Source organism: Condylura cristata, unplaced genomic scaffold (genome assembly GCF_000260355.1).
Source record: "Condylura cristata isolate star-nosed mole 26May11 unplaced genomic scaffold, ConCri1.0 scaffold00041, whole genome shotgun sequence".
NCBI lineage: Eukaryota > Metazoa > Chordata > Mammalia > Eulipotyphla > Talpidae > Condylura > Condylura cristata.
Window position 1 is genome coordinate 3,672,038 of NW_004567142.1, and position 11,729 is coordinate 3,683,766.

General features: G+C 60.3%; 1 protein-coding gene across 5 annotated transcripts; it reads left to right on the top strand.

Moving 5' to 3' along the window:
- The first annotated feature begins 269 nt into the window (after positions 1-269).
- CCDC9 (coiled-coil domain containing 9) lies at positions 270-10,899 on the top strand. Of its 5 annotated transcripts, none has more exons than XM_012733796.1 (14): positions 270-355; positions 2,020-2,082; positions 2,236-2,340; positions 3,836-3,937; positions 4,095-4,340; positions 5,638-5,721; positions 5,798-5,971; positions 6,476-6,657; positions 7,956-8,002; positions 8,108-8,240; positions 8,562-8,649; positions 8,734-9,151; positions 9,491-9,583; positions 10,311-10,898. In XM_012733796.1, exons 2-14 carry the CDS (start codon positions 2,080-2,082, stop codon positions 10,412-10,414), a joined length of 1,779 nt encoding a protein of 592 aa, XP_012589250.1. In that variant the 5' UTR covers positions 270-355; positions 2,020-2,079; the 3' UTR covers positions 10,415-10,898. The 5 variants fall into 5 exon arrangements, with proteins under 5 accessions (XP_012589250.1, XP_012589253.1, XP_012589252.1 ...); XM_012733799.1 differs by having other exon boundaries at positions 3,836-3,934; XM_012733798.1 differs by lacking the exon at positions 270-355 and adding an exon at positions 1,329-1,351.
- The last annotated feature ends 830 nt before the right edge of the window (positions 10,900-11,729 follow it).

The window sequence follows — 11,729 nt, forward strand, 5'->3', positions numbered from 1 at the left end:
GAGTCAGATTTCCAGGAGTCATTGCCCCAGAACCTGACATCTATTTATTGGAAGCAGGAAGAGAGCTGAGCAAGATGGTGTCTCTCCTTCCTGGAAAGCAGCGTTCCAGGTGCAATTCAGGAACATCCTAGGGGAACTGCTGGACCCACTCTCGCCTCCACCAGGTGGGGTGGGGTGGGGTGGGGTGTGCGTCCCCTTTAAGGCTTCCGGAAACGGGTGGGCAGGACCGGAAGTGACCCTCTCTATTTCCCCAATTCACGTGGTTCGGGCGGGAAGTGACGCGCGTGGCCCGGGAGCTGTGGACGCGGAGGCCGACAGAGCCGGAGTCGCGGGCGCCGCGGGGTCCCCGGGACAGGTGACCGGGGGAGAGAGACGGGGGCGCGCCCGGAGAGGGCGGGGCCTGACGCTTCACGTAGGGAAAGCGGGAGCTGGCGCGGGCGGGGTGCGAGCAGCCCGCGGGGGCGGGGTCAGAGTACTCTGCGGGGGGCGGGGACTTGAACGCCCACATGGGAACCTGGTGCGGTACGGCGGGGCGGGCCGTCGTCGGGTGGGCAGGGCCGGAGCGGGCCGGGCCGCGGGAGGAGCGGAACGAGATTGGAGGCAGGGGGCGGGGCCAAGAAGTTGCCCTGGAGCAATGGGCGGGGCAAAATTGTCCGGCAAGCTGGGGGCGGGGCCGGGACTTGGGCTGGACACGTTGGGGGCGGGGCCAGAAAGTTTTGCCTAAGCTGGAAGTTGGTCCAGGTGGTAGGCTGGGAAGTTAGGGGCGGATCCAGGGGGCTGACGCGACGGCGGGGGCGGGGCCAGGGTGGAACTAGGGGCAAGGCTTCGGGCCTGGCGCGAAAAGCTGGGGGTGGAATCAAAGATTTGAGGGAGCGCCAGATGCAGCCCAGAGCATTGCTGGGGAAACCGGTAGAGGAACCCGAAAGCGCGGGACTCCAGTAAATGGTGCAGGGGTCAGTAAATGGTGCAGGTTAAGCGCCGGAGGGAATCGGGAGCATGACTTAGAAGGTGGGGCTGTGTCGGTAGCGGGCGGGATCCCGGCGTTGACTGGCGAGCCCGGGGTGTGGCCAAATAGCTGCGCCAGAAGGGGGTTGGTTCCGGCTGTTGCCTGGGGACTCAGGGGTGGGTCCAAATGGTCGGCGGGGAAACTGGGAGGCGGCCAGAGGAATGACGCGAGAAGTCCAGCGCGAAAGGCGGGACCTGAAAGTTTGCCCTGGCCGGGGCGGGGCCGTGGCTTTCACTGCGGGACCGAGGCTTGAGCTCTTCCCTGGAAAGCGGCAGGCGGGCCTGGAAGTTCCGGCCGCGCAGGGGAGCATATCCATGGGGAGGTGGAGCTAGACCCTGGAAGCCAGTGGGTACTGGGTCTGGGTTAGCAATCTTTGGAGGGAGGAGGCTGCGGGGAGGCAGTGGTTCCTGCCTCGGGAAGTTGGGGGCCTGCCTGGGGCATCTCTGAGGGAAGCGTGAGTCAGAAAGTTCTCAGAGTGTTGAGACAGTGAAAAGGAGCGGAGCGCAAACTTTTTTTGCATGTGGAGTTGTGGGATGTTTCTGAAACTTCCCTGGAAAAGAGGCCGGTTTTAGAACGTTCACGGGGATGTGAGGGATGGCAGGACTGGCTGGCTCTGGAAGGTGGAGCTAGAACTTCCCTGTACCTGTGTGGGGAGGGCTATCTAAAGCTCTCTTGAGCTAGGAGCTGGGTGAAACCCCAAGCACATGGGTGTGGAGATGGACTAAGTCTTCCTTTGAGCACAGCTGTTTCCTTAAGTGGTGGAACAGGCCCTGGACTTTCCTAAGGTGGGTGTGACTCCGGTGTCTGCCTGGGAAATAGGTGAGTCCTCGTAGTTCATGAGCAGGTGGATTCTAAGTTGTCCCTGTGACGGATCCTACTAGCATTTCCAGAAGTGGGGTGAGTGAGGACCAGAATTCTCTTGGGGTGCAGATGTTTGTGTATATGGGACAGGAGGAAGCAGATTGGTGGTGGTGGAGGGGTGTTCTTAATCCTGCTGTTTCCTCTGTCCATAGGCAGCCCCACTGTGAGCCCAGGTTCTGCTGGGGAGATTTGCTGGGGCCCCACCCAGTGAGATGGTAAGATGGAAAGTGGGGTCTCTGGAACCTGAGCTTTGGGGCAGGGGACTTGGGAGGAGGGGCCCAGGTGCTGGACACTCACACCCTGGCTTGAATGGGTCTGAGGCAGCTAGAGGATTTTCCTGTCCTCCCTTAACTCTTTCTCCATCCCAGGCAGCCACACTGGATCTGAAATCGAAGGAGGAGAAGGATGCTGAGCTGGACAAGAGGATCGAGGCTCTTCGTCGGAAGAATGAGGCTCTCATCCGGCGCTACCAGGTGCCCTAGCCCTGCCCTGGGAGACCCCACCCCCTCTCTTCCCCGCAGTGAGTTTCCTCACCTCTGCCTTCCTTGAAACGTTTTCATGGCTCCCATTGTTATCAGGATAATAGTCAGAGGCCTTAGCCTGGCATTCATTCCCTCATTCCATCATCCATTTGCAAATACACGGTGTTCATGGTACCAAGCCCTGTGCTGAGTGGTACCGGGGCAACACTGACCCAGCTGCAGTGCTAGGGGACCCAGACTTGTTGGCAGCTGTCATTGATGACCCAGAGAGGACAAGGCTGTGGTGGGAGAGTTCAGGGTACTGTGGGAGCCCTGAGGGGCTCTTGACCCCACCTGGGCGATATTGCTTATCTGCCCTGAGCCTGGGATTCTGAGGTCTGTGAGGACTGAATAGATGTCGGTCAGTTGAAAATGAGAGCAAAATGTGTAGAACGTGTTTCAGGCTGAGGGAACAGTTAGTGCCAGAACTTGGAGCTTAAAGTTGGAGGGTCATTTGGGGGAAACAGACCTGGAGAGGTCAGCAGGCGTCTGGCCACGCAGGGCCCTGAAGACCACCTGGCTGAGTTTGGATGTTCTCCTGAGGGTACACGGAGTTGTGCAGGAGTGGGCCCAGGTCAGAGTAGTGTTTTAGAAAGAGCCCTCATGGCTGTATGCGGCGAATGGGAAGAGACAGCACTGGAGACAGAGGCCAAGGATGGGCTGAGTTGGGGAGGGTGTGCCCTGTGACTGATGGGCAATGGTGGGAGGTGCGGAGGGGGAGGGAGGCCCAGGTCCCCCTGTCAAAGATGGCAGGTCAGTGGTGGGGCTGACTGTGAGATGGAACCTGGGAGGGGGAGTTGGCTTCATTGATTCATCTTTCATGTGCTATTCATCATGAAAAGTGACTATATGGAGTTTATTGTGTGTCAGGGAGTGTTTTTGGCTCTGGGTATATTATCAGTGAGCAAAGCAGGCACGGTCTAGCATATATCCAGATTCTGGCGTGTGTGGGGAGACAGACGATAAAAGGTTTGTGAAGTCAGGTAGTGCGCAGGATCGGGGAGGGAATGGCAGGGGAGCTGGTTGTGGTTAGCTGGCCAGGGAAAGCCTCACTGAGAAGGGGCAGCTGGACAGAGCCCCGAGGAGGGGGAAGAGTGTTCTGTGCAGCGGGAACAGTGCAAAGGCCAGAGGTCGGTCTGAGACTGATATGTGCTGGGAACATTGAGGGGTCAGGTGAGCAAGGGTCACTGTGGGAGTGAGGTCAGGCTGGTAACAAGGCCAGACCGTCCGCCCCTCAGGCTGAGGGGAACCCTTGGCTTTTCCGCAGAGATGGGCTCCTCAGGAGCCTCCTGAGTGCTGGGCCCCAAGACACAGTACTTCAGCTGCTGAGTGACCTGCTCTTTGGTCTTAGAGACGCCTGGGCAGGGCCAGATGTGGGAGAAAGTCTGGCTGTGGGACCCCAGCCTGCAGACTAGACCCCTGATGTTCGCCTCTTGTTTGCTCCCAGGAGATTGAGGAGGACCGCAAAAAGGCTGAGCTCGAGGGAGTAGCAGTGACAGCTCCCCGGAAGGGCCGCATGGTGGAGAAAGAGAATGTGGCTGTCGAGGTGGTGAGCTCCACACCAGGGTGGGGCTGCATGCTGATGGGGTGGGCGGCGGCATGGAGGCCTGAGAAGCCTCCTGGCTGCCCCACACCTGTGGGTGGCTTTAGCTGTGCAGCTGTCTTTTCTGCCCGTCCCACCCCCTGACTATTTTCTTCCTTTCCAGGATAAGAACCTCGGTCCCTCCCGGAGGTCTCCTGGGGCCCCTCGGCCCCCGGGGCCCAGCAAAGGAAGCCGACCCCCCCCTCAGCTGGGAGGCAGGGCAGGCACTGGCCGGGCATCCCGAAGTTGGGAGGACAGTCCTGGGGAGCATTCTCGAGGCTCTGGGGGCCGTGGCCGGAGGGGCCGGGGCAGAGGGTCCCCTCATCTCTCTGGAGCTGGAGACGCCTCCCCTGCTGACCGGAAGTCCAAGGTAGGAGTGGAGAAGGGCTGGGGTCTTCTGACCGAGGAGGCGCTGTCTGGACTCTTCCCACTCTCAAGTGGGGTGTTGCGCACTTAGCTGTTTGTCCCACTTTTCAGCTTTTCCCTGTCTCCCCACCCCCAACCCCTCCACCTGGGCTTAGATGTCCTCTCCCAGCTCCCTGCTGCCTTTCTACCGTGTCTGTGTGGGACTCTGCTTGTCCACTTTGCTCCCCATCTTCCTCTTCCAGCCCTGGTTCTGTCTGTCTGACATACTTGTCTATCCCTGGATGTGGGGGGCGGTGACTTTTTTTCGGTTTGTGCGGTTATTGTTTTTTTTTAATAATATAATAGTTTATATTTACATCATTTTGTGCCTTTCTCCATCTTAGTGTCATCTTAGTGACGTCTTTACAGTGTCTGCTCCCACTGTCCCGGACACACCTTTAGCAGGGTGGTGGCTAACTAGCATAAGGGCTTAGTGGCCGCTGTATCTAGGGGTCAACCTGGCTCTCTCAGGGAACTGACCTTCAGCAGCTCTGGCTCCCCTAAAAGCTTCTGGGTTCTCCCTCTTGAAGGGGGATAGTAATCAGGTCTAAAGCTGGTCATGTGAATCCTGTGGCATCAGGCACCCACTGAGCCCTAATGTTTATTTGTACATGCTGAAGCTGCTGTAACAAAAAGAGCCCAAGCCCCATGGCTGAAATTGATGGAAGTTTATTTCTCTCTTGTGTGCTGGGCCCTGAGAGTGGAAAGTGAAGCCGTCCCCTGGCTGTTTGGCTGCTGAACCCGCCCTCATGGGGACAGAGGGATGGATTGCGGCTTGCCCCACCCCCGGCCACGTTGCCTGCTTCTCTTGTGGTTATCGCCACCGCAGTCACCCGTGTGTGGAGGGCCCACGTTGGTGCAGGGTCTTGCTAGAGGATTTGTGGCCGAGGAGACAGTGAAACCAGCGGAGGGGTGAGGGGCGTGGGGTGAAGCCTGGGGTCCTCTCCTGGGAGTTGGGCATTCACCTCCTCGGTATGAGCCCTGACCACCCTTGAGGGCTCTGTCCAGGTGGCAGTGGGTCCCCCTCAGTCCTCCACTAGTGCTCACCCGGAGTCCAGATTCCAGGGGTGCAAGGCACTCCGCATCCAACTGCAGAGTTGGTGGGAGTTGAGAGGCGACCTCGGTCCCTTGCTCTCCTCATTAGTTAACTGTTGGCAGGGGACCCCCAGCGTCGGGTCCCAGATGCCACTGAGCCCGGGAGTGCAGTCTGCACCTGTGTCAGCTCTCCCGCAGGGAACTGACGCTGGTGCGTCTTTACCCAGGAGTGGGAGGAGCGGCGCAGGCAGAACATTGAGAAGATGAATGAGGAGATGGAGAAGATCGCTGAGTATGAACGCCACCAGCGGGTCAGTGCCTGGGCGGCCCTGCCCTCCACGGAGCTGGGGGCAGAGCCCCTGCCCCCTGACACCCCCCTGTGTGCAGGAAGGCGTGCTGGAGCCCAACCCTGTGCGCAACTTCCTGGACGACCCCCGGCGACGTGGCGGGCCCCTGGAGGAGCCTGAGCGGGACCGCCGGGAGGGCAGCCGCCGGCATGGGCGCAACTGGGGGGGCCCCGACTTTGAGCGGGTACGCTCCGGTCTTGAGCAGGAGCGACAGGTAGGTGTGGGCAGAGAGTGCCTCCTGTTTCTCCTTTCACAAGCCAGGAGACAGGGAGAGGCAGCGTCCTCACTCAGCCCTTCACCCCCACGTTGCGGGTTCCCCTGCCATACAACTGTTGCTGTCATAGCTGTGGGCCTGTTCTGGTGCTGTGCCCTGCCCCTGACCTACGTAAGGGGTGCCTGCTGGCCGCTGGGCACTCTCCCAGCTGCTGATGCTGTATGGGCTGTTTCATGAGGCAAGCGCCTGCCTGACCACGGTCTGGGCGGGGCGGAGAGCCGGGAGTTTGAGTCTGTGCTCCAAGGAGATGCCATGCGCTGGTGCGGGTAAAGGCCCAGCAGGGAGAGCCCGGGCGGCCGCTTAGGAGAGGGCCCTTGAGCCGACCTGGTTCTTTCTCCGCCCTGCTGCTTCATCCTGTGTGGCCCGCAGCAGGGGTGGCTCCTCTGAGCGGAGGCTGGAGCGCGGAGGGGTGGGTCAGCCCTGACTGCCTGTCTGCTGGGGCAGGGCCGCCGGGCCGGCCTGGGCAGTGCCGGGGACATGACGCTCTCCATGACGGGCCGGGAGCGGTCGGAGTACCTGCGCTGGAAGCAGGAGAGAGAGAAGATCGACCAGGAGCGGCTGCAGAGACACCGCAAGCCCACGGGGCAGTGGCGGCGGGAGTGGGATGCCGAGAAGACCGATGGGATGTGAGTCTCCTCGCTCCCCCTTTGTCCTCTGCACCCTGGCCCGACTTCGGACTGCTTGACTCTGGTGCCCGCTGGTCCCTCGTGTGTCGGGTTGCCGTGGTAAGGATGCCTAAGTCCAGCACCAAGTCCAGTGTGCCCTGGGTCACCTTGGCTCGCTGACCCTGGCTGGAATTTAAGCTCAGGCTTCAGCTGGGCTTGACTTCCCTACATGTGTTCGTTCTGGGGTCCAGGCTCGGGCAGCAACTACTGGGGAAGCCCTGGTCATGGCTTCAGCAGAGATGGAGGGAGAGCGGAATGTTTCCCATTGCATCAGGCCACGGCCCCCTGCTGGGGTGGGAGGTTAGACTGGGAGCTTCAGGGGAGCCCGCCACGTGGGCTGGGCATAGGCACTGCCAGCGGCCTTTAGACCTTTGCTTCCTGTCTTCACCCCTCACCTGTACCCCCACCCTTACCCAGGTAAGGGTCATCTCAAGCTGCCTTTGTTCCTCTTGGGGCCCTGGTAACGCAGAGGCTGCCTGGGTCCTTGAAGGCGCCAGTTTCCACAGCGAAGACAAGTGGTGGGAGCCGAGGGCAGGCTCAGAGGCTCGAGCTTTCACACCATCCTCTGCCCTCGCTGCGTGGGGGCTTTCTCACGCCGTGTTTGTTTGGTCGTTGGCTCTGGCTTAAGAACAGGGACTGGTGTGTGTGCCTGGTGGCTGCAGGGAGCCCAGAAAACACGAATATTTGTGCAGATGTGATGGCCGCTCTCTGCGTGTGGGCAGCCGGCTTCCAGGGAGACGTTCTCGGTGGTCATCTGCATTGGTTTATGGGACTTCCTGTGTCCTGGGGGCACAGCAAGTTTGCCTTCCAACGGCCACTTAGGCCTAACAGGCCTCTGAGTCCAGTGGGAAGGATGGGCGGGAACAGTGAGCAGCTGCAGGGTGTCCCAGGGCTGTTGGAGATAAAGCAGGCTGTTTCGCTGGGCCTTTGGGAAAGGCCTTGGAGCAGAGACCTTAAGGAGGTGGGGGGGAGCCGCTGGAAGTCATGAGGAGCAGCTTTGGGGGTGGCCAGCTAGGTGCAAAGGCCCTAAGGTTGGAGCTGGGGGAAGAGCCTGCTTAGCTGGGGAGCTGAGAAAGAATGATAGGCAGGGAGCTGGGGATTGTGTATTTCCCAAGTTTTCGTGTTTGGGGCTCAAATACTGCGTTTCTGTGATTTTTCACTACCGCGTAAAGTACTGTGGCCCATTCCCGGTTCGGACCCTGCTGCCTCCTCGCCCTCTTTGCGCCCCGCCACCTGCTCACAGCTGTCCTCTTTCCCAGGTTCAAGGATGGCCCAGCCACCGCCCTGGAGCCCTCGCACCGCTACGGTGAGGGGGGCCTCGGCGGGGTGAGCAGCTGCCTGCAGTGGCAGTGGCGTGGGGTTGATTAGGAGTCATTCCCCCAGCTCTGACTCTTCCTGGGTTCTGCTGCAGATGACCAGGCCTGGGCTCGACCTCCCAAACCCCCTACTTTTGGGGAGTTCCTGTCCCAGCACAAAGCTGAAGTCAGCCGCAGGAGGAAGAAGAGCAGCCGACCGCAGGCCAAGGCAGCCTCCCGTACCTACAGGTGTGTGTGTGACTCTGCCCCTGGTAGTTCTCTGAGGGGTGTGTGTGGGGGGGGTGGTGGTCTGCCTGTCCCACCTTGGCCCTGTCTGTCTCGGGTACTTGTGGGTCAGGCACGTGGTTTGGGACCCGGCTCTCTGCTTCATTTCTGTCACTGACACTGTTTGCTCCTCAGTGCTCCCCTGCACTAGGTCCTCCTCAGGAAGTTCTCTAGCCTCTGTCCCCCCAAGTAGAAGTTCGCTTTGGAGGAGGTGCTGAGATGGGAAGCCCTTTCCGCTGGTTCCCCTGGGCTTCAGGGCTTCACCCCTTCTTCTCCCTGCTCTAGTGACCATGATGACCGCTGGGAAACGAAGGAGCTAGTGTCCTCAGCCCCAGAGGCCCCACAGCCCAGCACCAAGGAGATGCCAACGCAGGTAAAGTGGGCTGTCGTCTCTGGGCAGGGGGTCTGGGGGCACCCGGGACCTCCCTTTCCCCGACCTACCTTGTGTTCCCCACAGCCTCCCGAGACCCCAGCCCCTGCCCACCGGCCTCCAGAGGATGAAGGAGAGGAGGAGGAGGGGGAGGAGGACGAAGGGGAGGAGGAAGGGGAGGAGGAGGATGCGGACGAGGATGAGGAATGGGAGGATGTGAGTGAGGATGAGGAGGAGATCGAGGAGGAGGAAGAGGCTGATGAGGAAGAAGAACCAGCCCGAGACCACCAACCCCAAGAAGCTGAACCCACCGGGAGTCCTGCCATTGAGCAAGCGGACAGAGTGCCCCCCAGACCCGAGGAGCCCCTGGTGATTCCCCAGGCCCCTGCCACACCTTCCAGCCCCTTTTCGCCCCCTGGGGGCCACAAGCCGGTGTCCGACTGGGGTGAAGAGATGGAGCTGAATTCTCCCCGGACCGCCCACCCGGCGGATGCCCTCTCTCCGGGTGAGACCTGGCCTTTTGAAAGTGCATGAAGCTGGCTGCTTGTGTGTGTGTGCGCGAGGGTGCACGGGCCTGGGAGGCTGGGCCCTGGGACCCCCCTGTACCCACCTAGTGGCTGGGCAGGACAGACCTGTCTCCTCTGTGTACTGGCCACACCCGTCTCTGCATCGCCCACCCTGCTTCTGCCCCTGCTGGACCAGCAGATCCCCTCCCTAATAAAGAGTTCACATCTCTAACACTCCCCCAGTGTGTCCTTGAACCCCTTCACTGCCCAGGCTTCATATCTTGGAGTAGGGGGGTCTGTTTGGAGGAGAGGGGCTTGACTGGGCCTCCCCTTCCCAGGAGGTGACCAGCCAGCCCCTGCCTCCCTGGAAAGTGGGTCCAGTCTCCCAGGATCCCAGAAGGCTGAAGAAGAGGGGTCTGAGGTCGCTCCAGGTGGGGGACTAGCCGGAGTTGGTGGTGGTGTCCTTCCTTCCTCTTCCTCTGGGGCTTTTTGGGAGGAGGAGGGGGCCCTCTGCTGTGGTGGTGGTGATGGTAGAGCTGCTGCATGTGGGGGGTCGGGTCCATGCTGGGTTAACAGGCAAACTGCCTGGGACTGGCGGTCAGGTGGACCTAGTATGGGCTTAGGGTTCAGGAGCCAACCTCCAGGGAAAATCAAGGAGGTTGGGCAGAATTAGGGCCAGATTAGCTATTTAAATTGGTTTCATATAAGAATGGGGAAGGACTGGAATGAATTTAGGGTGGGCTGGGTGAGGTTGGAGCTTGAAGGAGTCAGGTGGAGTGTTAGAAGTGCTGACTCGGCTGCCGGGCCCGGGAACCTGGATTCCTCCAGAAATGGGAAGCCAGGTTGGGGGGCAGAGAGGGCGGCTGTGGTAGGGCAGGCGAGATGGAAGTTGGGAGATGGAAGTTGCTTTCGGCAGCTGAGTCAGGACTGGATCCGGTGAGAATTGAAAGGTGAGTGAGGTGGGAACTGAGTGCTTTGCCCTTTGGCCCAGGAGTTGGCCAAGTGTCCATCATCCCTACCAGGTTATTTCCTTCGTGGTAGACTGGAGTGCATGGGAGTCCACTGGTCAGGCTCTGCATGAGGGGCACAACCTGAGGTCCAGGTGGCTGGGGGTGGGGTTACTCTCCCCCCCACACTGACCATCTCTTCTCTTCCCAGAGGGGAGCCCTGAGGGCCAGGAGACAGCAGAGATCACAGACTTCCAGAGGGTGCGTTTCTGCAAGGTGGTGGTGGTCACTCAGCCACCTGGGGCTGCCCGCTGATGGAGTCGCCGACTGTGGCCTCTGCATTCTGCACTAACCTCTCTTGTTCTGTCTTCTGCTCATGCCACACTCCAGCCAGGAGAGGGTTAAATGTAAGGGGGGGAGGAGCCTGGGACGGCGAACCCCCCTGGGGCCAGGTAAATAGTCCAGTCTCAAAATAAGAGCCCCTGAGAGCTGGGGTAGCTGTGACGCCCCTATCCCCCGAGTTACCTGTCTAGAAGACCATGGGAACCTGAGTGCCAGACCCGGGTTGCGTCTCCCGCCTCCAGAAGTTTACATCTGGAGCATGGCAGATAGCCCAAATGACTAATTATTGGGCCACGGTCTGTGTCTATTAAATTCAGTGCTTCCGCTAACCTTTGAACTGTGTTTCTGGTGGGTGCGGGCTGAATTGCTGTGCTTGGAGGGCTTTGCCTTGGTGCAAGAGGTGGGTGAAAGGGTTCTTACCTTCTCCACCCCCCTGATCTGTCTTCCCTCCCCCACCCTCCTTGCAGGCTTCCCCGAATTCATGAAGACGCTGCTGGGAGGGGACTGAAGCTTCCCCACCGTGAAGGGGAAGGGGCGGCAGGAGGGGGTTAGTCTAGTCTGGATCTCCAGGCGATGCTGTCACTTCCCCGAGCCCTCTTGGACCCCGTGGCATTAGGGAGAGGGAGAAATCTAGGGTGGTGGGGGAGGAGTTAGGGAAGGGGCGTGAGTGAAGCCTGGGGCAGAGCTGGAGCTTGAGGGCTTGAGCGTGAACGGTGAGGGTGGAAAGGGCCGGCCCTGAGATCAGGGGCGTGGCTAGGTGCCTCGGCCGGACCTGTATTTAGGCGGTTGTGTGGGGTCTGGAGAGCCGACTTTAATGCATGTTCACCCTGTGGGGTGCTGCCGCCAGGGGTAGAAGATAAGGTAATCGAAACCTGGATTAGAATACAATTTGGAGAAGGGGAATGAGTGCTGAGGCAGGGGTTGGGGAGAGGCTTCGATTCGGAACTTCGAGATCTGAGCCTGGCAAGTGTGTGGGGCTCGGGGGCAGGGCCGTGTGCCGTTACGAAGTCTGCCCAAAGGGGCCGGGGTAAGGGGTGTGGAGGCCAGAAAAAGGAGAGTGGGTGAGGCGCTGTGGCGGACTAGGCATTTAAGAGGCTTGAGTGTAACCCCGAATTCTAGAAAGAGTGGGCGGGCCTCGGAGAGCTGGTGAAAAAAAATTGCAAACCTGGGGGGGTCTGGGCGCTGCGCCTAAGCCTACGTCGTGGTTGGCTAGAGACGAGGAGGGGGCGGTCCCAGCCCGGCGCGGGGGCGTAACCAAGTTGGCGGGGGCGGGGCTGGGCCCGGAGCC